Consider the following 27,774-nt stretch of genomic DNA (forward strand, 5'->3'; position numbering starts at 1 on the left):
TTCGCATCTTACTTAGGTGGATGCTTAGTCTTCTTCTTTAGTCGGGGATACTTAGGTATCTAAATTCTTCAGACAAATAGACGATAGGTTTATTATCTTCCTTTATAATAGAGACGTTGCTGTAATATAAAATATCAACTAGCAGAGTTCGTAATAGAATAATAATCAATTAATAGAATATGCAAAACGGAAGTGCAAATGTCTGAGTGGCCTTTGGATTTCCCAGTCGAACTCCTAGACTGATTTCATAGAATATATTTATTGTGACGTCATCGTGGATGTGTGATCTCATTATTTACGAAATATTAGCTAATATGTGTTTAAAACATCTTTAAACATGAGGTCATGAAAATTAATATTCGTTGTTATCAGTGCTAAAATACGTAAAAGAATTAAGATGTTAACAATTCCTACATATATTATACATATTACACACTAGCTTTTGCTTGCGGCTTCGCCCCATAAAAAGTTTTGACCGGATAAAAGTTCCGTTATATATTTTCCGGGGATAAAAATTTGCCTATGTCTTTCCCAGAGTCACAAACTATCCCCATAATAAATTTCATGGAAATTCGTTCGATACTTTTTGAGTCTATCTCGTTCAAACAGATAGGCAGACAGAAGCGGCGGGTGATTTTTTAAAATAAGTAAGAATAACAAATGGTTTTTTAAAATTGGAAAAAGTACAAAAAAAAGGAACTGAAAATTTAAGAGACCTAACAGTATTTATTAAACACGCTAACGAAATAAATAAAATTGATTTCGATAGAGCACCCTTATAAGGGTAAAGTTTCCTGGACACAAAAGTAAGCTTCCTTATACCGTTGACTGATTCCGATTCAACGGTGGTGCGATAACGAGCAGTGTCGGCGTGTATCGCGCTGCCGGCTGCCGGCACAACATCGCTGATTGCGGTCGTCGCGCCGGTCGGCAGCGGCAGCGAGCAGTCGCATCGAGCCGCCGCTGCCACCGCACGCGTACCAAGCGGCCACTCCACGTCCGATACATTACCAAACATCGCGAACTTTACGCGCTATCCCAACAATACTATTGTTCTCATCTGTTTGTAAATAAACAATTCACGGTATCAAAACGGTCAATACACAAACCAGTTTCATTACTTATACTAAAACAAAAGAATGTTGGTCAAGGAACGCGCTTTTATTAAGTGGAAAATGTCGATAAGATAAGTTTTAGCGGTATAATAAATATTATCGCCGCTTTATCGAGTGCAGTGAGAAGAACGCGACGCAGTGCAAAAATTACGACCTTCCTTTCTATTCAGCAGTGCAATCCTTCAAATCGTGCGTATTGTTGGCGCAGATGAGGCGTGTCGCGAATTGTGCGAGGTTTTTTCATTTCCAATTGTGAGTGCAATCATGGGGCAACGTTCTGAAGTGGCCACGCCTGACAACAGTGATGAAGAGAGCGGAGACGCGTTCACCGACGGTGATTTCGGTGATTCCGACGAAGAAGTCGTCGAGCATAATGATTCTAAATCCCACATACCCGTCAATGAGACTGTTAACGAAGACGGGAAGACCGTAAATGGTAATAATGATTTAGATGATCCTGGGCCGGACAAACCTAAAATGAATGGTCGTAGGATTAGCGAGAACCAAACTGATGATGACAAGGAAATAGCGGAAGTGAGACGGGATTCGCACAGCGAACAGATTCCTTCTATAGTTGGGATACTTGGAAACCAGCAAAACCATGTATGTATGAATCATTGATATCTTTTGTAATATCGTGATTATTTCCAAATTGTGTTATAGACACTGAATCACAGGTGAGTCATGCAAGCAGGTATCATTATGCACCTGCGAAGTCCCTTTCCCTTTGCTGCTACATTCATAAGCACATGCGTTGACATGTTTATGGGTAAAAATTGTGATAATATTGATCTCAGAGCCAGATTAACTTGTTTGTTTTAAATTCGTCGCATTTAATCAGCGACAGATTTATTCGTAACATTTAAAATGGCTTGATATTTTAGCCTTTTGTGATTTAATCTTTATACCTAAATATCATACCTGTTTATTACAAAATATCAGACATTTTAAGCGTCCAATTTAATATTAATCTTGGTTTTATAGAAGAAACATCCATTAAAATCAGAAAATCCACCCCTAATAGAGTCACCTTCGTTTCGATACACTGCTATTAGCCGCGAGGAACCTCAAACAAACCCTAAACATTTATCTAAATACCAATCGCTATTTGCAATCAAGACGACCTCTTGCCGAATTCTCTTGAAGCCCAGCCCGTAATTACCGATGAAGGTCGTAGCTATCTTATCACGAGTAGACGTACGTGATTTGGAGGCCGCGGCCGTCTCAACAGTTTACTTGCCACTCGTATAACATGCGTTTTTACTACTTCAATGTTGCCATAACCGAGTTCAACTATAAGTCGTAAGCGCCCGCACCTTTGTTTGCGTTGTGCAAGTGGCGCTCTGTTTGTGCCATTCGTGTATTTGACATGTGAATTGTGGTGTGTCGTGATGGTTGTCGAGTTATCTGAAAATTTGTTTTCATTCATCGGGAGGTTTGTTGTTCTGTATGTAAGTACTTGTATTTCATTGTTAGGTATATTTTTCTGTGACAGTGTGAAAGACCTGATTTGGAATAAAATGCCGGTGTGCATTTATGTATGTCTTGTCCGTTTGTGTGCTCAACTACATCAAAATCTATTGTCTTGCATAACTTTTAACAAATATGATTGATATTATTACAGTATATCAATTGTTATATCGAATATCCCTCTATAATCATATTTATCAGTCGTTGTGTCGTAAATTATCACCGCGGAGTGTTGTGTGTCGTCGGTCAACAACAGCACCGCAGACCGCACGTTACGCAGCGCTGCAACGTATCATCTTTATTAGTTTTATTTGTTCTCGTTAGTTAATGTTTGTGCTGCATCCCAACTTAATTGCCGTCTTGCCTTAAAATTGTCCGCAGTTAATTGATAAAAAACTGGATCATTTCATGGCGTCTATGTGTCTGCCTGGTTTTAAAGAATAATCCGTATTTAGTATTTCGCTTGCTGAGTTAATTTGTTAACTTATATTTCTCATTTAGCGTTGATAGTTTAGGTTTATGGACTGTAAGTCTATAATATCGGATTGCTATTTATAGATAAACTTAATTTATAAAACAAACTCAAGTATTAAACTAACCAACTATCCAAACATCAGATACAAAATACAAAATTATCACAATTTCAAATTAAATGGGACACTTCACGTGCCGAACAATCGTGCGACTCTGCCATGAAATCACTGCGAGCCAGTGCTGCAGCGACATCAGTGCGGAGCACTTGTGTCTGTCTGCGTGTGTGATGACGTCACCACACACGTTGCTCGACGCGACGCCCGATATCATATTACAAGTTATTTGTCGCGTACTCATTTTGTATGTAAGTTGAATATCTCTCTATACTATAAGCTTGTGCTAACGACACGCCGACACTGTCCACGTGATGCTTCTGAACATCGGAATAAATGTGTCAGAGCGTTTTTCCAGAGTAACTGTAGCTTCCGTCCTAATACATACATTGATATACGAGTACGTATCAAAAAACCATGATTTCGCGTCTTATGCATGATTAGCTAAGTCACTCAAACAATAATCTCCCTTCCATATTTGCAAACTTGCGTTAAAACGAGCTGGAATCTACCCAAGTTAATGTAGTCTGTAATATTACCAATCTTTCTCATTTTAGTCCTGATATGTAACACATGATTACAATTGATACAAGAAACTCTTTATTGAAAATTTCCTAATCTATTACAGCGGCATTGGTGGACGCAATGTCTGTGTCTCTTAATAGAAAACATCAAGTTTCAGTTTGACTGTTTCGGCCAAAACTTTTACTTTAGTGTTGTTCTTTAATATAAAATTAAAGTGTATTTTACGTACCCAAGGTAAAAAATATTAGCATATGGATAAAAGTTGAGGTTCTAATTCAAAATTCCGTAACCACCAAGCATGACGGGAGGTCATTACCTCTTAGCCTTTGAAAAATGAACCGTATTATTATGGTTTCATACGATATAATTTAATTAAACTACATATTTCTATCATACAGGTAATAAAATAACCATCACAATACACCGCCATTTTGATTTTTTCAAATTTCGAACATTCATAAAAATAGCGGTCATAACCGTTTATTTACTTTTCTACACGCGTGACGGAATAATATGCAAACTAACTAAAAATACTCGATGACGTCACGTTTGGTTCGATACAACGCGTACAAATACAGATGTAAAACAATTCACTCCGGTCCATAAAGTTTATGGATAGTTAACGTGTTGAATTTGTCTCGTAACCGTTTTGTTTGACGATGACTGTGTCGTGAGCTCATCACTGTGTACCGATGAAAGCTATAACCTGCGTGTCAATCAATACCTATATAGAAACATTAAAAAATATATTAAGAAAATATAGTTTCGTTATTTCAGTTATTATAAGTCGTTAATATCTTCAGCGTAAATATTATCATTGTTAGGAACATTTGACTTCTCGGTACAGTTTTTTGAAATTATTAATAATAATCGTTACCATTCTTGTCTACTAATGTTTTAAGCCTACCATTGGCGAGGCGTCTATACAAGCCGATTCCTGCCGGGAAATTAAAAAAGACAAAAGAGTTAAACTGAGATTTTATTAAAAACTTATTGACCCGACAAACGTTGTCCTGTCTTAACTATTATGCATTTGCGCTTTCTGTCCATAGCTGACAGTTATTTCAAACAATTGACAGTTATGTAAAATTAATATTTTCGTTAGGTTTTCTTAAATTTTCTAATTTTCCGCGCAATTTTTGCAATTTTTTCTTTATAACAACCTTCTCCTGACAACAAACACAACAAAAAAGAAATAGTGAAATCGGACCAGCCGTTAACGCGTGATGGCGTCACCAAGGGAAATAGGGATTCATTTTTATATATATAAATACACGTTATTCAAAGATGATTTTTGACATAATATTAGCAGAGGTAATGGCGAGTATGTGATTTCATTGATTGCCACAATCAGCATGATCCTCCATATTCACTCAAGAAGTGCAATAATTTATATGGTAAAAATATGATAAATGAATCAACATAAAAACTAATTTACTACCTATCATTACCGTATTCTTTACACGTATCCATATTGTACATAATCGTTTACAATATGTACATAAGGAAAATATCCACATAAGGGCGTGTGAAGCCTTCGCGTGCGATCATCTACAACTGTTACAATATGTATTGATACTTGTATTTTGTATAAATAAATATTAATAATACTAAACGTTGATACTAAAAAGTGTGTATTCAACGATGATGAAGGTGAAGTATGTTTTTTAGAAACCTTGTGGTATGTTCATACTGTAAATAAGAAAACAAACTTTCAACTTTATACATTACTAGCTTTTGCTCGCGGCTCCGCCCGCGTTATAAAGTTTTTCAGGCTAAAGTTTTCCGTTATAAAAATAGTAGTTTCCCGGGAGCCTATGTTCTTCCCAGGGTCTCAAACTGTCTCCATACCAAATTTCATCTTAATACGTTAGGTAGTTTTTGAGTTTAACACGTTAAGGCAGACAGATGCAGCGGGGGACTTTTGTTATATTATTTAGAACTTTTTAAGTGAAACAATCCCGTCATACATCATTGTTGCATAACTTTAACCGTTTACGCAGCGCAGGCAACGGAAGCTCTCAAAACTCATAATTTTCCCCGTTTTTGCAACATGTTTCATTACTGCTCCGCTCCTATTGGTCATAGCATGATGATATATAGCCTATAGCACTCCAGGAACAAAGGGCTATCCATCACAAAAGATTTTTTCAGTTCAAACCGGTAGTTCCTGAGATTAGCCATTACTGCTCCGCTCCTATTGAATATAGCGTGATGATATATAGCCTATAGCTCTCCACGAACAAAGGGCTATCCAACGCAAAAAGAATTTTTCAATTTGGACCGGTAGTTCCTGAGATTAGCCATTACTGCTCCGCTCCTATTGGTCATAGCGTGATGATATATAGCTTATAGCGGTCCACAAATAAAGGGCTATCCAACACAAAGCGAATTTTTCAGTTGAAACCGGTAGTTCCTGAGATTAGCCATTACTGCTCCGCTCCTATTGGGTATAGCGTGATGATATATAGCCTATAGCACTCCACGAATAAAGGGCTATCCAACGCAAAAAGAATTTTTCAGTTTGGACCGGTAGTTCCTGAGATTAGCCATTACTGCCCCGCTCCTATTGGGTATAGCGTGATGATATATAGCCTATAGCACTCCACGAACAAAGGGCTATCCAACGCAAAAATAATTTTTCAGTTTGGACCGGTAGTTCCTGAGATTAGCCATTACTGCCCCGCTCCTATTGGGTATAGCGTGATGATATATAGCCTATAGCACTCCACGAACAAAGGGCTATCCAACGTAAAAAGAATTTTTCAGTTTGGACCGGTAGTTCCTGAGATTAGCGCGTTCAAACAAACAAACAAACAAACTCTTCAGCTTTATATAATAGTATAGATAAGTGGCAAAAAGTGTTATTTTTCTAAAAGGAAACCGACACAACATATAGGAAGTAGGAACTAATGTGCATAAATGCGGTTTGCAAATTTTTCAAATGATAATTAGATTTTACATAAGTTACGATAGATAAGTCGACAGGAATCGCGTTATATGGACCCTTCGCCACTGTAATATAATAGTATTAACGTATGCCTAAGATCTTTGTTTATTTTTAAAATCATAAATCTCTGTTCATTGACATCGATAACGCGTACACCCAAAGTGTTTTTGAAGTTCAGCGGCCAATTCCAATAAGCTATTTCAACCGCTAATTACTGGTTAATGGTAAGAATATCGAATCAAAACAACTCATCTATAAACATACAAACTTTATTCTGATTGGACCATTATCGCTATTAATCCGTCGGTAGCGGTTAAGGTAAGATTGATTAACAAATAAGACATAAGATATAAAAGATACACGCATAGTCACTATATGTGTGAATTTACACGATCATTCAATTCCAATATGTGATCTACGGCAGATTCATGACAACGTTGTGTAGAAACGAGCGATGGAAAAATGTTGACGATCCCCTCCAAGTGTTTAATAAATCGCGAACACGTGTGACAGATGTGTCAAACAATAACAATAACGCCGGCGTCGTCAGCCTTTCCGATTGGAGGGGAGATGATGTAATCGATTTATACAAAAATGTGCTACTTCAACAAGTTTTTGCAGGCTATGTTGTACATTATTTAGCAATTATTAACACTGACTTTTAGAACACAGGTTTATATCTAGCTCAGAAGTTAGGGGACTAAATTACTATTGTTAAAACTTGTGAGAAGTTATTTTGCTTATTATTAAAAAAAATGAGCATTCTTTTGACTATTAACTCCAACCCCTATATCACAAATGATAACAGAAAATATTTTTTTGATACGCAATAGTCGAGACTGATACATCAATGTACTACAATCTAGTTCATAAACAACATGCAGACGAATATCATGCTCTCATTGTCTCAAGTGCTCGTAATTCCAAATGTCGATAACTGATACGCGGATCATTCGCTGAGTGCGGGTTGTTAAGTCTTTCACGTCGTTTTGATTGTAAGCTTTAATGAAGAATTGGTTTACGAAATGTATGGATCGTGGGATGTGTTTTGACATTAGGGTTGCCAGATTTATTTTCCGCCTGTAAGGGACAAATGCCTTAATGTACAAAAAATATGGGATTTTAGTTTTTTACCCGGGACAAATAAGAAACAAAATTATTTAGTGATATTTTTGAATTTTTGATTTTTGATGATTTCGAATTTTTTAATTTTTTTTTTCTAAGGATCGCGCCAGTTTTAACATATTCGTAACAATCAATACAAGTATAATCGTAATTAAAAACAAGTATCAACTCGCTTTTTATTATATTTATTAAGAACCGAATCGTATTGAATATGAAAATGCGAACGTTGTGCGCGTGAGTAGGTACTTGTCAATCGTAGATCGATCGATTTACGGGACAGGGTCTGTCTCGCCGGAACATTTTAAAATTTGCCTAAAATATGGGACGTCCCGTTAAATAGGGACGTCTGGCAACGCTAGTTGAAATTGTTTTCAACTAGCGTTGCCAGACGTTAAATCACATAATCAATTTGGGTACCATGGTCGAGGAAGGAAAGAACAGTAAATAAATAATAATTGATTAATTATGCCTCAGTTAGAACTTGTTAATTGTGCCGAATACAATGGAGGTAATTGAAACATGGGTAAATGCTTATTTATTTGAATTGAATTGAAAATGGCTTAATAACAACCGACATATTTATAATGATTTCTTATGTTTACGCGAATGTTAGACAATCAATGGTCCCCCCCGTGACCATGAAGACTGCAAAGTCTTCGAAACGTCGGGAGAATATAATAATATAAAAACCGCGAAAAAATCCGTAAAATAGTTTTATTTTCAACGACATATTTATACAAAACAAATGAAATGTTGGAACACACTCGGCGAAAAGTGTGACAAATATGTAAGTATAATTTGTAAACTAAAAAGCATGCTTTGATTACTAAATATGAAATTGAGTAACAATCTTTATTATTGACTATTAGCCACCAATCTGTTTTACATCTGTATAAAGTAGTCATTTCTAATCTAAAGTAAACTGCGTGTATTTTTCGTCAACCGTAAAGAAAGAATCAACACCCACTGTCACTTGGACTCACACAAACAAATCTCAATTACATTGCAAGTTCTTAAATTTCATAAATGCAGTAATCGTCAAGCCGCCCACTAATTAATATGCCCGTAATTTTAATAACCGTTGCATATTTCGGGGAATTATGCATGTTGTCCCGAGACGTTATTGTGTAATGAATGCTGATAATTACTTAGTGAAATTAACAGCGATACGACAAATGTACTGGATATTTGCTTGATAGATTTAGGCTAAGGATTCGTTTACACTGTGCTGCTTTTAATAGAACAGGGAAAAGCAAGGGAGTAAGCTCATGATTTCACTACCGCTCTTGATAAACACACCATAAGAATGGTTGGTGCCTCGCCGGTTGTTAATATAGAAATATTGTACTTTCAATAGGATACCATTTTATTAATGTATTGATGCATAGTAAAGTATACCGAGGTAAAACATTTTTACATATAATTTAATTGTAACAATTTATTGTCTGTATAAGAGAATTTTTGTCTGCCTATCTATATGTTTAAACATGCATCACGTAAAAACGACTGCATGGAATGAATGTATTACTAAAGTTCTAAGTTATTATATAGACTCCATTTTATCCCGGAAAAATATAAAGCGGGTCTTTTATCCCAGAAAAAACTTACAAGAAGGGGAAGCGCAAGCAAAAGCTAGCTAGACCTACAGCAATAACCGTAGTGTGGAGTCGCTAAAGACAGGCGTCACTTACCTTTCATCACTTGATCAATTAAAACAATCATTACTCAGTTTTGCAAAGATAAGATATTAAAAATATAAAATAAAAAATTCTCGTGTATATTGTGGACTCCTACGCGTCAGAAATACGTTGACTCCAGTGATGTCACCCAACGGTCCGCCGGTGATGTGTGGCCCACGTGCGAATAACATTAAAATTAGGAGACTTGAACATATCCTTTTTACTCTGTATAGTTGGCGATTTTACCCGTGTACAGCGAAGCTAGGAATGGTAATGTTTGTAATATGGATTCAATTAGGTGTTAGTATTCTATCTTTTTTTTTGCCTGTTATTCAAAGTATAATCCAATTTGCTAAACTGATATTAATTTTGTAAATAATACACCGACAAACGATTTTATAAGAATCTTGTTTTTTTTTTTATTTGAGTGAATAACGAGAAGAATATGCCGCGGCATATTAATAAGACATTAGATAATTCTTCTTATAATGTGCTTTATACGGACTAAAACTAGACTTGGAATATATAATAAAAAACAACTTCGACCGACTTCTTATAATCATATTAGATCAATATTTAAAATACCAATAGCATCGACTTTTTCAAACATAATTGTATCAAAATCAATAAAGACAAAGCGAGCAAATCGACTGAAACGAAAACACGTCCAATAGCTTTCGACGATTCTTTACCTCCATATCTATACTAATATGTAAAGCTGAAGAGTTATTTGTTTATTTGAACGCGCTAATCCCAGGAATCTCTAAACCGATTTTAAAAATTCTCTAATAGGAAGCTTCATTACTGCTGAAGGGAATAGACTACTTTGTATTAAGGAAAACCTTTCCACACATGTGCGGCTGCTGGAAAAGCTAGTATAGAATATTTTCGCGACATTTTTGTTTGGTTTTGTATATTTGGTGGTATGAAATCAGTAAGTATTTACAAAGGTGTTATCCGCCTGAGCGATGACTTCATTCACGCTAATCGCTGGTCGCATTAACCGATTGTTATTGTCATTGTTTCCAATGTTCACGTGGATTCCGCACGTGTTCTGGAGTTTTAAACGTTCTATTGCTTTTCCCAATTTGTGCTTTATGTCTTGGATGAAAGGGTTAGTGATTTTGTGAAATTTTGAATAAACTTTTAGATGATAGGGATCTGGTTGCATAAGGTCTAATATCGAATGTCTAGTCAATCGTGATACAATTTTATTTGTTCTATATTCTTTATATTTCTTATCACACTCTACATTTATTAGCAATGCTATTACTTGTCAGCTTGGAATTTTATTAGAATTATTAGTTATACGTTCTATTGACTAATTTACAGCGTTGAACCTAGACATAATTGTGAAGTCGATTTAACCTTTTTTACAAGATTTGCAATCAAACAAACTGCTTTTGCTTAGATTTATAGACAAATTATAAACAGTCCTTCTCTGTTTATTCCATCTAGTTAATATGGAATTATCCTGCATTAATTGGACTGGATAATACGAGGAAACGTCGTGAAACATAACTATTAATGAGTTACAGATAACGTGGTCCGATGAATAGAACGCGTGTGGACGTTTTAATAACAAATATAATGAGATACGTATAAGAAGCTGTTTAATATGACAATGTAGGTCTTATTAGGTGGTCAGTCGACTACGTGAAAGACGTCTGAGTCGGTTTCATCATTTTATTCATTACTGACTCTAACTTCACTGTGCAAGTCCCATTTTGTAAGCAGAAGGGAATTGTAGTCATTGAAATAAAACATTGGGAATGTTTTCGTGATCGCTGTTGAATTTGTACTCCCGACGATTCGAGGACTTTGCAGCCTTCATAGTATCAGGGTGGCTGATGCCATTGTAAGCAGTTTAATAAACAGGTATTATTAAATTTATCATCTATGACCTCAGATTGAATTGTAGTATATTGTATTTCTGTAATGCATTTGTCATTTGAACTTCTGTGGGAGGTTGCTACTGTTAACCGCAAGCTTGTGTGTTTGTTTAGTTAGTACCTCTAAAACAGGTATAAAATTTTAAAGCTTGTTATTGTCTTAAAGGACGACATTTTCGAGTGTATGTGTGTTTAAAATATCCATCAGGTTGGCATGCGATCCACGCATGACAATTTCCAACTTTAACTCTACCATCCACACAGTTAATTAGCCTCGGACCTCGGCGTCCACTATTCAAATCCACCGTAACCAAAACGCATCGGTTTCACATCAATGACATCTAATAAGAATAGCACAGCAAAGCCGAGGCGTTCTACCTCAAAAACGACGTAAAATTGAATGGCATTGCGAGGCAGCCATTTTCAAAAAATCTTATGAAATTCGTTTCTTTATCACTGTTACTAGTTGTGTCCGTTATTGAAGTTATGTCCTTAAAGAGCACAAATAGATGCATTTGTTTTTTGTTTAAATGTAGGTGTCCGAGATATCTCATTTGATAATATTAAATGGAATATTAGACGCTTCCGCAATAAACGTGTAGATGTTTGGTGACATTAAAATATGCATTTGAAAATATATCTGATAAATGGTTGTGTTCAAGATACATTTATACCCACCCCACTAGATAGTGACCTTACATAGTGTCGAGAAATACCTTTAATTATGATCAGACCAATTATAGCATATACTATGTGACAAAGCAAAAAAGAAACACCTGTCATAGTAACTTGTTCCTAGTCTAAAATATCCGGTATACACAGTAAATCCAATAACACGTCGGCAAATTCCGGCCATCGATAAACGTCACGCCACGTCATCATTATATTAAGAGATCCGTTTAATTTAGATCAGGTCCAGTGTCACTTTGTCAGATCCAAAATCAATTGTAAAATTCTGAACCAGTCTAGGTATAAAAGAATTTAGAACACAAGGAATATGCAAGGAATCACAATTCTTCAGTAAAGCCTCACAATTCTAAACCAGTCTAGATATAAAAAAACACGACGAATATACAAGGCATTATCTTCAGTAAAGCATCATCGACACCTGTATTAGGATAAATACAGTCTCCGTCACCGGCATTTCTCAGGTCGAAGTTCACACTTTACGACTCCTTTGCCGGTCTATTTACTCGAAGATAAGAGATCGCGTTGGCAGTAAAGATAACAGCTTGCACAAGCACAATAGTGCAATGATAATGTTAAAGCATAGGTCGACGACACTTCGCCCGCATGTCAACACAACTTGTCATTTTTATAGCACAGAATTGTGGAGTAAGTTTTTTTTTAATACGAAAAATTATTACACTGATGGTGGTAACTGCAGTGTACAATTTAACCAGCGTAAGGCGTTCTAAGTTTATTCATCCATTCCAATCGATTTATTAAGGTAGGTAACGTGTATGCCGACAATTAGTTCCAAAACCCAATGATATCTTTGAATTTATAGTGCTTACAACATCCGATATCTGTTATAGGAGTTTTCTGTTATATTTTCGTGTAACACGCCAATTATTCGTTTTTCAAAAAATACAACGGTTCCGACAATCCACTCCATGTTCAGAGTTAGGAGACCGCAGATAAACAATCAGAAAACACGTAAATATTATACCACCTTACCATTTACGTCAGGTATCAAATCTTGGAAAGTTCAGACTTGAGATAAAATTGAATGCCGCACGACTCTACCATTTATAAACATTTAAATTTGTCGTCGTTTTTGAGGTAGAATGCCTCAGTTTTGTTGTGTAATTATTAGATGTCATTGTCGTGAAACCGATGCGTTTCGGTTACGGTGGATTGGAATAGTGGACGCCGAGGTCCGACGCTAATAAATTGCATAGATGGTAGATTTAAGGTCGGATATTGTCTTGCGACTACGTGTTAACATTGGTAAAGTTAAATAATATTATGATCTATGTTTAATATGCAATTAAATTCCGGGTTTGGCTCCCAGGACGATACTAAGACTTTTCTGTTTAAAGGAAAGTTGCCCAAATAAATACATGTCTTATATGGCGATGGAAGGTGGCTACATAATTTACCGAATTACTTTGGTTTCTGTAGATACCCAAATTGCGCATCTGTCTACCCTTTCCGAAACAAAGACGTGAGCAACGTATATTGTATATCACGAATCAACTACAGTAGATAAAATTTAATGAATATAAAATTCACGATTATAAAAACCATTCGCGAGATACATGTTTACCGAAGTGCATAATTTTGCAATATACTCGGTAAGCATTCACAGACCGGAAATTACCAATGCAGTGACTCGGTAATGTTCACTAGCAATAGCAATTAACATGCTCTCTTATCTAATTGCTTTTATATCTAACAGATGTTGAAATGTATAGCTATAAATATACGTTTATTTACGAGCTAATTCTAATAATTTTCTTGTCTATAATCTTATTGGCACTGTTTACACCTGCTTATTTCGAATATGGCAAAAATTAATAAAGTTATATTTATTTTGTCGGTTTTCGCACGTCATAGTTAATGTTAATAGTATATGCTTGTGGCTTAGCTCACTTAATAGTTCATTTCGGAGCAAAACAGGCTCAAGCGCCTCCCTTTCTGTTTTATCCCTTTAAATTTCCTTTTGGGCGGCAGCCCATCCGTGATTTTTCTCAAGGTGAAGATCACTTAATACCACTTGCTCGTTGGCCGTCCTACGCTATACTTGAAATCCCACTAGAGAGTGAATTTTCAGAATTATCTACAGTACTTCTGGATGTGTGAACTATAGCATGTCAAAAACCTAGAAAATATGGATACTTATAATAATTTTACGAATCTTGAGATACAAGTTAAGCTTAGTTAAAGACTCGCAGATATTGTGATGTCAATGACCTAGATACTCTTGGATAATGAACGTTTATTACTATTTATTTATCTACTATATCTTCATTTTCTGCTAAATAAAAATATAATTAATAGAGTACAATTGGCGGTCTTATCACTCGAGGCAATATCTTATAGACAACCATATGGCATGAATATTGAAAAGGAAAAAGAAAGGGCAACAAACATGAAAGGAATATTGTGCCATGTTGCATTTTCCGTATAAATATTGTCATTAGAATATTGATATTTTAACCAGGGGTTCCCCAAGTCGAATGCATCCTGCGGTGTCATCGCTCGTCGCGCCCACGTCGTGGTGGCTCACTCCTTTGTGCCTCTCATCGCCATTATTAGCGGCTATTGCCTTTGCAATTAACTGTTTACTTTACGATTAACGACGTTTGATGTTGAAGTTTGAATAAATTTGCATCAGTATTTGGGTATTTTGTGTTAACTTTAAGTAGTTTATCTTTTACTACTGAATGTACTTTATAATTTGATGAATGCTTGTGATGCCTGTCTGACCTCCGTTGAGCGAACCGATATAATAGCGTAAAATTACTAGATCAAGAGCAAAGATTTAGAGAAACTCCGAGCGTGGAAACGCTGTATGAAAAGAGGTCGTTTAAACTCATTGTTTTTGTTACATTACAGTTTACTCGCGAATATGTTCGTACCTTTTTTGTTGGTAAATCTTTCTTTCACTTATACCATTCATCTCCAAAATGGTCCAAGTGGACCCCCAGGAATCCAAGGAAGACTCGACAGGGGTCTACGTTGGTGGACCAAAACATTGAGTCCACGAGAATTGATCTGGTTTTGATAGTAAAGAACTAAAATGTTGGCTTGACTTCATCTATCAATGTAGGCAGATAATATTTGAAGAAGCTTAGCAATTGTTACATATAAAAACTTGCATATTATGGGGAAAATGGTAGAAATTTAACTGCAGGGGGTAAAAAAATTTTGATAGTGGTCTGAGAGAGAGATGAGAAAAAAAGTTTGTGAACCTCTGACTTATACCATCAGTCATTAAGAGTTATTTTAGAATAACATGTAACATTATTTATCTTTTGTCCCCAGGCGGAACAGCGCTTGGCGGCGCGTCGAGCAGCGCGGGCGGAGGCGCGTGAGATACGCATGCGCGAGCTGGAGAGGCAGCAGCGCGAGCAGGAAGACCATGCAGACAAGGCCTATGATATGTATGCAGGTAAGATACACCATCCAACAACAAACTTCGGTCTGGAAACAAAACAATAGCAAGTCCTGTTCGATTGAGAAATGTTTGTCATATTTAAAAATTACAGTGAGCTGTATACGTAAAGTTTTATTAAGAGTTGTGGCATATTCATTTTCTACCTATCCAAGAAGGTATGCATTGATGAAAGTACCTATACCTCACTACATTACGTTGTATAACACGTGGTTTTCAAGATATTTGTATTCTCCCGCGATGTTTCCGTCAATTTATCAAATACTTCTCTGTTACCTACTACTATCTGCAATCTTTGTTCACCACACCAAAATGTTTTGGATGCAAAAATCCTAAATGTTGAAATCAGATCATCGATCATTGATCGTGCGCATATCTCTCGCGTGATCGAGAATGATCTTCAGAATGGTAAACAATTCCAAATACTATTGTCTTTATTGTTTATTAATCTTATCGCCGGAGATAACAATGGCTGTGCATTGTTCTTTAAAGTTGGATGTACTATTTGTAATCCGTGATAATGTTGGAATTTGGAAGACCTCCGCGCTATTATTCTTGTCAGTAAACATTTGTTCCAAGTTTGGGTGATATGAACCAGTATTTGTTTCTAACAGTTGATATTTTATCTAAAGAAATTTTAATGTGGAATTTTTGGACGAAAATATCTGAGGATGACACAGATGCTGTAAGAGATTTAATTTCGATGTTCAAGGATTTAAATGTTACTTATTTATTACGCAAGCTAGAGATATTCACAATAAGTTGACAATCCTATTCAAAAACATTGTCATCATTCAAGATGGCTTCATGAACATTTTAGTCAAACTTTGACACTTTTACTATGAGGATTTAACAAACAGATAATCCACTTACAATATTTGAGTCGAATATAATTTATATTCACCAAATAAAAAAGTACAGCTCCCTTAGAATGTAACAAAAATCTGACACACAAGTCCGTGTCATTTTATTGTGATTAGAAGAGAAACCAAGATGAGATTCACGACCAATCACAATAATCGCAAATAAATGACACGGACTTTTGTGTTGTGGCTTTAATGCCAAATGTAGCACTTGTGTGAGACCAGCACTCTTAGAATGCCAACGCGGCTGGTCTCACGTCAACAATAGGCATAGTTGTTAGTGGTGAGATTGAATTCGCTCGGATAGCGACCACCGTACACACGGAGCAAAATCCTCAGTAGCCTAGATAAGTGTTGCATTCCGGGATCACAGTAGTCAATGAGCTGTGCTCGTATTGTATCAATATGGAGAACACAGTGACGCGAGTGTGATGGTATAGTCAGCGAAGTGTCGTGTGCAGAGACGGTGGGTCGTCGCGCGGGCGGGCGGCTCGCGGCGCTCAGCCCCGGCGGCGTGCACTCGCCGCGCCGCAGCTCCGAGGACTCGGTGGATGACGGGTTCAGCGTCAAGGACCTGAGGGTGAGTTGGGTCTTGGTTTTATTATAGGTTTAAAGCTTTAAGATTTTTGCCACCCCTAGGGATAAAAACCCAAAAACACAAGGGACAAAATGCAAAGGTTTTATCATTAACATTTTGCTGTTCCTCTAAAATAATTGCTACGCCACTGTTCTGAATTACATTCTTCATTTCATTGAATAATGTCCAGTAAAATAATGTCTCTTGACGTCTTTTTAGATAACCATTATTATTTTGATAGAAGAATGTTGTGTTTTCCACTATCGTATTTCTCACACTCAGTGTATTGCATTTCGTGTTGCAGCACGAGCTCAAAGAGGTGGAGGAGAAGTTCCGCAAAGCGATGATCCTGAACGCACAGCTGGATAACGACAAGGCGGCACTCGGCTATCAGCTGGAGTTGCTCAAGGACAGGATAGAGGAGCTCCACGAGGAGTACGCACAACTGCAGGTCAGACATAACAGCTATTGGCATTTGTAATTTAATTTTTTGCGAAATCTTTAGACTTGGTTCAATAGTTATGTAGTAGAGCCACGCTAAAGCTGCAAAGGATGAATGACTAACATGTTGGTATGGTCTCGCTTAAAACTGATTTAAATTTACTCTCTATTATGGCTAAATACTATAGGTCCATATAAACGAGTGTGTGTGTGTGTGGGTGTGGTGGTTCCATTGTCTGTACATGTGGTTTTCCGTTTCCAGCGCGAGCACCGCGAGAAGTGCTCGGTGCACGAGCGGCTGAAGCGCGAGCACGTGTCGCTGGAGCGCGAGGTGGAGGCGGCGCGCGGCGCGGTGCGGGCGCGCGACGCGGCGGCGCACGCGGCGGGCTTCGCGTTCGTGGACGCGGCAGGGCGGACGGCGCCGCGCCCGCCGACGACGCCGCGCCGCCGCTCGCGCTCGTGTCGCACCGCGCCGAGCAGCTGCTCAACGACGCCGGCGAGGGCACGCTCGGTCGGTACACTGCCTTATACTACACCCTTACAGCGCACTTCAAATATATTTAAAGCATAGCTTCTCAGCGTGGCCGATATAGCCACCTTATGAATGTTTGAGACTTTCGGGAAGCATAGAAGAGATGTCGGTTAATTAAAGGATCGCAAATTATATTGTTTGGTGTAGAATATGTCGATGAGTTATCACAGTTGAACTTAAGTTGTGGACTCACTGAGCAAATGAGAGTCATTTTTATCTTCTTATTAGTGTATAAATTTTAGATAGAAGATGAATCAAGTATACTGGTAACAGCTGCAATTTATTCATAAATACGTTTTTATATAATTGATTTTTCATTTCTTTTACAACAACTTATAATGTTATGTTTGTGTTTTGTTCAGACGTGCGATTGCAAAAGCTGGTGAGCTCGAAGCAGGCGCTGGAGTCGGAGGTGCGCAAGCTGAAGCTGACGCTGAACGAGGAGCGCGCCGCGCGGCACAACGGCGTCTCCAACCACCACGACCACGAGTACGAGAGCGAGCGTGAGTACATTACTTTAGATAGCCTCGTATGGGATTGCCTCCGTGGCGTAGTTGTATTGTATGTAACATCGCCCTCAGGTTACGGGTTTGAATCTTGAGTCGAGCAATGATAGTATGTTTTTTTATAATTGGGCCTGATAAGACGATAGGCTCACTCCGTATCACATGGATCGGAACACACTTAGAGAAAAGTGGGCGCCATTATAAATATTGTAAAGAAGATAATCATTTAACGTGAACCGAAAAGTGTTCGTTAAATGATGATATGAATGTGTGTGCAGTGGAGGCGCTGCGCAAGTCGGTGTCGGAGGCGAAGGCCCGCGCGGCGCGCGCCGAGGCGGAGGCCGCGCTGCAGGGCGCCGCCACCGCGCGCCTCGAGGCGCAGCTGCAGCGCCTGCGCGCGCGCCAGGACCACCAGGACGAGCACGAGGAGCTGCTCAAGCAGGAGCGCCGCCGGCTGCAGCGAGAGGTACCGCACCACGCACACACACACATAAACATATAGGCGGAGGCCGCGCTGCAGGGCGCCGCCACCGCGCGCCTCGAGGCGCAGCTGCAGCGCCTGCGCGCGCGCCAGGACCACCAGGACGAGCACGAGGAGCTGCTCAAGCAGGAGCGCCGCCGGCTGCAGCGAGAGGTACCGCACCACGCACACACACACATAAACATATAGGCGGAGGCCGCGCTGCAGGGCGCCGCCACCGCGCGCCTCGAGGCGCAGCTGCAGCGCCTGCGCGCGCGCCAGGACCACCAGGACGAGCACGAGGAGCTGCTCAAGCAGGAGCGCCGCCGGCTGCAGCGAGAGGTACCGCACCACGCACACACACACATAAACATATAGGCGGAGGCCGCGCTGCAGGGCGCCGCCACCGCGCGCCTCGAGGCGCAGCTGCAGCGCCTGCGCGCGCGCCAGGACCACCAGGACGAGCACGAGGAGCTGCTCAAGCAGGAGCGCCGCCGGCTGCAGCGAGAGGTACCGCACCACGCACACACACACATAAACATATAGGCGGAGGCCGCGCTGCAGGGCGCCGCCACCGCGCGCCTCGAGGCGCAGCTGCAGCGCCTGCGCGCGCGCCAGGACCACCAGGACGAGCACGAGGAGCTGCTCAAGCAGGAGCGCCGCCGGCTGCAGCGAGAGGTACCGCACCACGCACACACACACATAAACATATAGGCGGAGGCCGCGCTGCAGGGCGCCGCCACCGCGCGCCTCGAGGCGCAGCTGCAGCGCCTGCGCGCGCGCCAGGACCACCAGGACGAGCACGAGGAGCTGCTCAAGCAGGAGCGCCGCCGGCTGCAGCGAGAGGTACCGCACCACGCACACACACACATAAACATATAGGCGGAGGCCGCGCTGCAGGGCGCCGCCACCGCGCGCCTCGAGGCGCAGCTGCAGCGCCTGCGCGCGCGCCAGGACCACCAGGACGAGCACGAGGAGCTGCTCAAGCAGGAGCGCCGCCGGCTGCAGCGAGAGGTACCGCACCACGCACACACACACATAAACATATAGGCGGAGGCCGCGCTGCAGGGCGCCGCCACCGCGCGCCTCGAGGCGCAGCTGCAGCGCCTGCGCGCGCGCCAGGACCACCAGGACGAGCACGAGGAGCTGCTCAAGCAGGAGCGCCGCCGGCTGCAGCGAGAGGTACCGCACCACGCACACACACACATAAACATATAGGCGGAGGCCGCGCTGCAGGGCGCCGCCACCGCGCGCCTCGAGGCGCAGCTGCAGCGCCTGCGCGCGCGCCAGGACCACCAGGACGAGCACGAGGAGCTGCTCAAGCAGGAGCGCCGCCGGCTGCAGCGAGAGGTACCGCACCACGCACACACACACATAAACATATAGGCGGAGGCCGCGCTGCAGGGCGCCGCCACCGCGCGCCTCGAGGCGCAGCTGCAGCGCCTGCGCGCGCGCCAGGACCACCAGGACGAGCACGAGGAGCTGCTCAAGCAGGAGCGCCGCCGGCTGCAGCGAGAGGTACCGCACCACGCACACACACACATAAACATATAGGCGGAGGCCGCGCTGCAGGGCGCCGCCACCGCGCGCCTCGAGGCGCAGCTGCAGCGCCTGCGCGCGCGCCAGGACCACCAGGACGAGCACGAGGAGCTGCTCAAGCAGGAGCGCCGCCGGCTGCAGCGAGAGGTACCGCACCACGCACACACACACATAAACATATAGGCGGAGGCCGCGCTGCAGGGCGCCGCCACCGCGCGCCTCGAGGCGCAGCTGCAGCGCCTGCGCGCGCGCCAGGACCACCAGGACGAGCACGAGGAGCTGCTCAAGCAGGAGCGCCGCCGGCTGCAGCGAGAGGTACCGCACCACGCACACACACACATAAACATATAGGCGGAGGCCGCGCTGCAGGGCGCCGCCACCGCGCGCCTCGAGGCGCAGCTGCAGCGCCTGCGCGCGCGCCAGGACCACCAGGACGAGCACGAGGAGCTGCTCAAGCAGGAGCGCCGCCGGCTGCAGCGAGAGGTACCGCACCACGCACACACACACATAAACATATAGGCGGAGGCCGCGCTGCAGGGCGCCGCCACCGCGCGCCTCGAGGCGCAGCTGCAGCGCCTGCGCGCGCGCCAGGACCACCAGGACGAGCACGAGGAGCTGCTCAAGCAGGAGCGCCGCCGGCTGCAGCGAGAGGTACCGCACCACGCACACACACACATAAACATATAGGCGGAGGCCGCGCTGCAGGGCGCCGCCACCGCGCGCCTCGAGGCGCAGCTGCAGCGCCTGCGCGCGCGCCAGGACCACCAGGACGAGCACGAGGAGCTGCTCAAGCAGGAGCGCCGCCGGCTGCAGCGAGAGGTACCGCACCACGCACACACACACATAAACATATAGGCGGAGGCCGCGCTGCAGGGCGCCGCCACCGCGCGCCTCGAGGCGCAGCTGCAGCGCCTGCGCGCGCGCCAGGACCACCAGGACGAGCACGAGGAGCTGCTCAAGCAGGAGCGCCGCCGGCTGCAGCGAGAGGTACCGCACCACGCACACACACACATAAACATATAGGCGGAGGCCGCGCTGCAGGGCGCCGCCACCGCGCGCCTCGAGGCGCAGCTGCAGCGCCTGCGCGCGCGCCAGGACCACCAGGACGAGCACGAGGAGCTGCTCAAGCAGGAGCGCCGCCGGCTGCAGCGAGAGGTACCGCACCACGCACACACACACATAAACATATAGGCGGAGGCCGCGCTGCAGGGCGCCGCCACCGCGCGCCTCGAGGCGCAGCTGCAGCGCCTGCGCGCGCGCCAGGACCACCAGGACGAGCACGAGGAGCTGCTCAAGCAGGAGCGCCGCCGGCTGCAGCGAGAGGTACCGCACCACGCACACACACACATAAACATATAGGCGGAGGCCGCGCTGCAGGGCGCCGCCACCGCGCGCCTCGAGGCGCAGCTGCAGCGCCTGCGCGCGCGCCAGGACCACCAGGACGAGCACGAGGAGCTGCTCAAGCAGGAGCGCCGCCGGCTGCAGCGAGAGGTACCGCACCACGCACACACACACATAAACATATAATTGGCCCCTAAAACAACATATTTTATAACTAAGGCCGGCCCTGGGCTAGCTATATCTTACAATATAGTTGGCATACAAAATCTATACAGGGTGATTCCGTAGTGCGAGGTAAAATACAGACGAAATGCTACCAGTTTAATTAATTCAAGCAAAATTATGTTTCAAAAGCTTACGACAGTCACCAAAACGATCCACTCGGACAGGTTTTTCGATGTGTAAACCCTAGACATTATCATATCAGGTACAAACGTCGAATAAACACGACATTAAAAATTCTCAAAAAGTATTTCTTCAAGTTTTTTCACTTTACTTATGAGTTACAAATCATCCAGCCTTTAAATGATTCAAATATTATAACATCCGGTATATCATATTGGAATAAAAATAATTATTTATAGTATCTTTCTAAAACCTTTCACAAAACGATGACATACAACCAACCCAAATGTACTATTGAGTACAAATAAATTTACCACTTTTTCACACCATGTTCGATATTTCCATGAACGATTCAAATAATGGAGATTATAATATTTTAATAGTTGCCGGACAGCCGTGCGTGCAATCATCGATACTCGATAACGTATCGTGTAATTACACTTGTATATAAGTGCATTTATTGTAATGCGAACTTGTTATTATCTTTTGTAAATGCAATTATAAACGAATACATATCAATATACTGTCTCGGTGGCGTAGTTGTATTGCATGCGTCATACGGCAGCGCTCTGAGATCCTGGGTCCGAATCCCGGTGCAGGCAAAGTGATATTTGAGTTTTTCTGCTCAGTATCAGCCCGGAGTCCGAAACTTGAGCCCGATATGGCGATAGGCTCGCCCCCTATCACATCATGAAATGAAACACACTTAGCGAAAAGTGGGTGCCCTAGTTGCGCCTCTGCATACCCCTACAAATGCAACTGATTTAATCGTCTGTGAAGTTAATTTAGCTGGTTTATCTGATATATGTTGTACCTGATTAGGTAGTGAGCTTAGGGATAATATTATGGTATATGTACCTGCCTTGATACATCTTCTAGTAGTTAGTCGGTATACACCCAATAAGGCAGCTAACATATTTTTAGCGTTCGTCGAGAAAGCAAACACGCTGGTTGACATATACTTCACTTAAAAAAACACTTTGTCTCTATAGGCGAAAGAAATCTATATTAAAATACTAAATAAAGAATACTTCACCTATATATCGTACCTATATTTCGCCACGGTTTCAAACAAATATACTTCGAATAAAGTTCCCAACTACTACCATATTTGTGGTCAGTATGTATCATCTGTACGAGGTGTTGAGTGTATGTTTGTCACGTTACAGGAAGTCGTTGACTTCTGGGCTGTGATCAATAACGGTGATAGTTAACGGTACAGTCAACAACGCAAGCTGTGCCCTGTGTTCCGTACAAAGTACAAACCCTTGTCGTGTGTTATGCGCATCCAGTTGTATATGTGTACCCTACTAATAAGGGCCTTATCTATAAGTTTTAATTAGTGATTAATGTAATCAGTGTTTAGTCTTTTGTCAGCTATACTTAATCTGCGACCCGCTGAGGAAATGGACGTAGCGCTTGACTTTAAAAATGTTACTAAAAATTAAGAAACTTTTCCCAATATCTCTTTATTAATAATTTAGCCCTATAAGAATAAAATCATTTAGTGTATGTATTGTAAATACTTTTCATTAAAATATTATATTTTATTAACCTATATCCACTATGGACATACGTACAGCTTATATAGGAAGAATCTCCGGCCGCAAAGCGACAAAGTGACAAAACAATTATTAAGATTAACACTGATTAATTTTACTGGTTATTAGTAAGGTGAATGAAAGAGAGTTTACTGGCATCAAAATTATTAGTATTTGATTATTTAGAAAACGAAATTTTCAGTTATTTTTCGATTATATTTTTCACCCGTTGGTAACATAAAATAAAAATAATGTCCAAGCCCCCTAAAAATAATATTAAAATAATGTTATTTTTTAATTTGTTTTGCTTAAACATTAATACTTTATGTGAAATGATGTTTTTATCGTTACATATTAAAAATGAAATCCAATAATTTCTTAACAACTGAAAATGACGCATGTAACCTCTCCGAACTGTAAATATCTGTTTTCGAACCTGACAAAGCATAATCTCATATATAATAATATTATACATTATTGTAAAAAGGTAGATATGCCATTAGAGTGCTCAATCTGAAGTCTCGGAACTCTCCAAATTGGCATAATTGCATACAGTACGCGCAAGTGACAAATCACTGGCTTATTACAAGATTCTATGTTATATTTTTTTGCAAAATTATACATACATATATATAACATAAATTTATATGTTTTTGTAAAAAAGAAAAACAATAATTTCGTAAAATACATAAAGGAGAAATCATGATTTATTGTTTTAAAGATTTTATCAACATGTAAATTTTCAACCTCATTTTCCCGACATGAGTAAAAATTAACAGAGGACCTTGTAATTGGGAGCCAGCGAAATATTAGCTGTCTTCTTTATACTGGTTTAAATATCATTCACACAAAACATCAATGTCAACAATTTGTACGTGTGCGTGCGGAATACTTTTTCCATTTGATTCTTGAGGGCATATCTATACTTTTTGATATTGCTCATTTTAATATGGGCTTTTGACACTCAAAACACATTGTAACTTATTATCATCTGCAGGCAAGAGAGGCCCTCAACCGAGTCGAGGAGTTGGAGACTGAGAACAGCCACCTGACGAAGCGGCTCGACAAGCTGAAGAACGCCAAGTCCGCGCTGCTCAAGGACCTGTGACCGAATCCCTAGGGAGCGCTGAGCATGTATCCAGACAAGCGAGGAGTTGACACTTGTGGCTGTTGGTTTGAGATGTTGAGCATTTAAGGTTTAAAAAAAAAAGGATTAATTTTTTTATTACATATCAGAATGCATTTTAAAATGTATGACTGATATTCTTGTGTTGCCAGTTATGAATTAACATTATTTTCTAATGCATTTTATAATAATTTACTATCCGTAAAAAATATTGAAAATAAAATAAGTTGAATGTATTTGAAAGGTCTCAAATCAACGCCAACAAGTGTTATTGTTATGAAACACGAAAAGTACTGAAATTATTGAGTATTGTCTACGAATGATTTTTGTATTAAATTTATAATAAAAAATGTAATCTACTGTATTACTTGTAGACTATGCGTCTGCGGAGACGAAGCGGAGACATGGGGGAGCATCCTCGCGCATTGTATTAATAAAATTCTTTATCCTGTTCAAATAAAATCATACGTAAATGGTAATACGTGAATATAATGGTCTACTATTATGTAAAGATTAGTATTGTGCGGACATGCTGGAGCATCCCTCCGCTCGGTCCGGGTAAACGCTTGCGGAATGTAATCGCATAATTGGTAGTGTGTTTGTGTAAAGATGCTTGTAAAACCACTGTTATGTCGATGTGTTGACGTCTCTGAGAGGTCGGATTCGTTTATATATTTTGTTGGATGTTTTATAAAGATATGTGAGAGCGAACTTTTATGATCGATTCTGGTGAAAATGATGAACTTTGGCGCGTTTTTTTTTAATAATTTTCTTTGAAGAGCATTTTATTTCCCATAACCCTTTCATCGACGTTAAAGGGTGATTAAATCATCAAATGTGTAAATAATAAAGCATGTTCTGAATAGTTGAAATTACATTAATTCTCGCACTAACTTGTGCGGGAAGTTTTATTATTTTGGCGCGCTTCGACGGCCATTTTGTAATATAGTTTTAATGTAGCAGTCATAGATGTATGCTTTGTAACATGGAGTAGAGTATGGATTCAATGTTTTTCGCAAAATAATTTGCGTAGCGCGTGAATACAAGCCTGGTCAAAATAAATACGATTGATTTCAAATGCCGCTATATTGTATGAAGATTTTCAATTTGGTCACTACAGCACTGTGCGATAATTGTTTCGCTCTTAGACCCATACACAGGAGGAAAAATATAAGAGCATCTGGAACGTTTCTTGACTCCAGTAGATGGCGGTGTTGCAAACTATCTGTAAATTGTTAACTACCTTCGTTATTGGAATATCGATATTTATCCGGGCCGGCTTGTAACCCCGCGCTTCGTTAAAGCAACTCGTCGTTGCTTCACGGAATAATTTATCGTAAGTATGTAAATCGCTTAACAATGATTTTTTCTTGTATAAACTGTGTATAATTATTTTTGTTTAAATTCTATCGATTAATTAATAAATAAATATTATTTATTTGTATTATGTTCGTAATTTTCTGTATAGTTTAGCTTGCCGTTTCGCTTCGTTACTAATCATTCGGGTGTGATGATTACTTGCCATTGGTATCACAAATTTAGTTAGGCACACTACGCGGGATTGCACTTGGCCGGTCTGAAATTGGTCACGAATAGCATTACTATTATAAGTCATATAAGGACGAAATTAATAATGATATTGATCAATATCTCCAGATCGATTGCGGAACCACCAATCGTAAACTTTGTTTGTTATATTTTTGGTATTATACTTAACTTCATGCCGGCCAAGTTAAATTGCGCGTATCGTATTGGAACTCGCGAAATCTATAATATTAAATGATTGCTCAAAAAATGTGTATAACCCACGTGTATGTGATAGTATATCGCTAATGATCGTCCAGTAGGGTAAGGACACGGTTTTTTGTGGGATCTTGTATTTTTTCTAGTTCGTGTTTTTTTTTTCATTCGATAGTTACCATGCCTGATTTTATTGTAAGCGCACGATTAATACAAATAAATTTTTAACCATGAATTCCGACATCAGTAAACTTGACTAGAAATTCAAAATAATTTAATAGATCTTGCGGACGTCTGTAGGTAACTAGAACGCCATGTATTTAGCTTATGTATAAAAGACAATTTTACAAGGTTTCAAAGTTAGTTATGATGGTAAAGGTACTTAAGATGGAATGGGGCGATGTAAAAAGGTATAGCGTTAAAAAATTAGGAAAAAATTATTAAAGTGCTATTATGAAAACGACTCATTGGGTTCAGAGGCGTACTCAAAAATAAATACGGGTGGGTACCCCACGCTTGAAAAACGTCATGTTAATATCAATTACAAGAAATATAAGCTCATATCCATGACTATCTTTATAAATATATTGCCTTGTGTACTGAGTACGCTTCTAACAATAGTATGATAGTAATAGGAATGTTTTCCGGTAGAGACATGACTGTACCTAACTTTGAAATCGTACCGTGTTAGTCAAATCCGCAGTGCCATGGCGCACCAAATTAGCATACAATACGTTATGTGTAGTCGCGGTGAGGGCTGCGATGTGTGTAAATGTGTATTATATAGAATGCTAATGATGTCTATTCGGATATTTACTTTCAAAGAGGCGGCTTGAGAACATTCTAGTTTTGGTGCAGTTGGGTTTAAAAGAGAAAAGTTTGTGATGATATTTAAAATACGACAAGCTCAAATGATCTACTGCTCTATTTGTCTAGTAAAATGAATATAAAATAACTACGGTTTATTACCCCCTTACTTGTTCCTAAAGCCGTCTCTGTCAGTTAGTATACTTCATTAAAGTTAGAGAATTCAAGAGTTTATCCGTAACCTAATCCTAAATGTTGATCTTCCGCATTTATTTGCCTTTAACAGATACTATAACCTCTAGACGTACAGTTATAGACAATTTTAAACATAGACAAATGTTCGTAGCTAGGTAATGTTAACTGCAATGGTTAGGAATGCTTCCTGTGACGTAGGCGGCGCGCATACTCGCTGAATACTTGAAGCTATTTTCTATTGTCGCGTCACTATCAATCGAATTAAAATGTTTGGTACACGATTCCGCAAAAGTTA

General features: G+C 40.7%; 1 protein-coding gene across 1 annotated transcript; it reads left to right on the forward strand.

Moving 5' to 3' along the window:
* The first annotated feature begins 906 nt into the window (after positions 1 to 906).
* On the forward strand, positions 907 to 27,770 carry LOC115442565 (leucine-rich repeat flightless-interacting protein 2). The gene is given in 9 exon segments (XM_037439564.1): positions 907 to 1,718; positions 15,337 to 15,463; positions 16,791 to 16,909; positions 17,211 to 17,357; positions 17,610 to 17,751; positions 17,754 to 17,858; positions 18,242 to 18,382; positions 18,664 to 18,851; positions 24,609 to 27,770. Coding segments are annotated over 9 exon segments (1,419 nt in total). The 5' UTR covers positions 907 to 1,379; the 3' UTR covers positions 24,720 to 27,770.
* The last annotated feature ends 4 nt before the right edge of the window (positions 27,771 to 27,774 follow it).

Source organism: Manduca sexta, chromosome 17 (genome assembly GCF_014839805.1).
Source record: "Manduca sexta isolate Smith_Timp_Sample1 chromosome 17, JHU_Msex_v1.0, whole genome shotgun sequence".
Lineage (NCBI taxonomy): Eukaryota > Metazoa > Arthropoda > Insecta > Lepidoptera > Sphingidae > Manduca > Manduca sexta.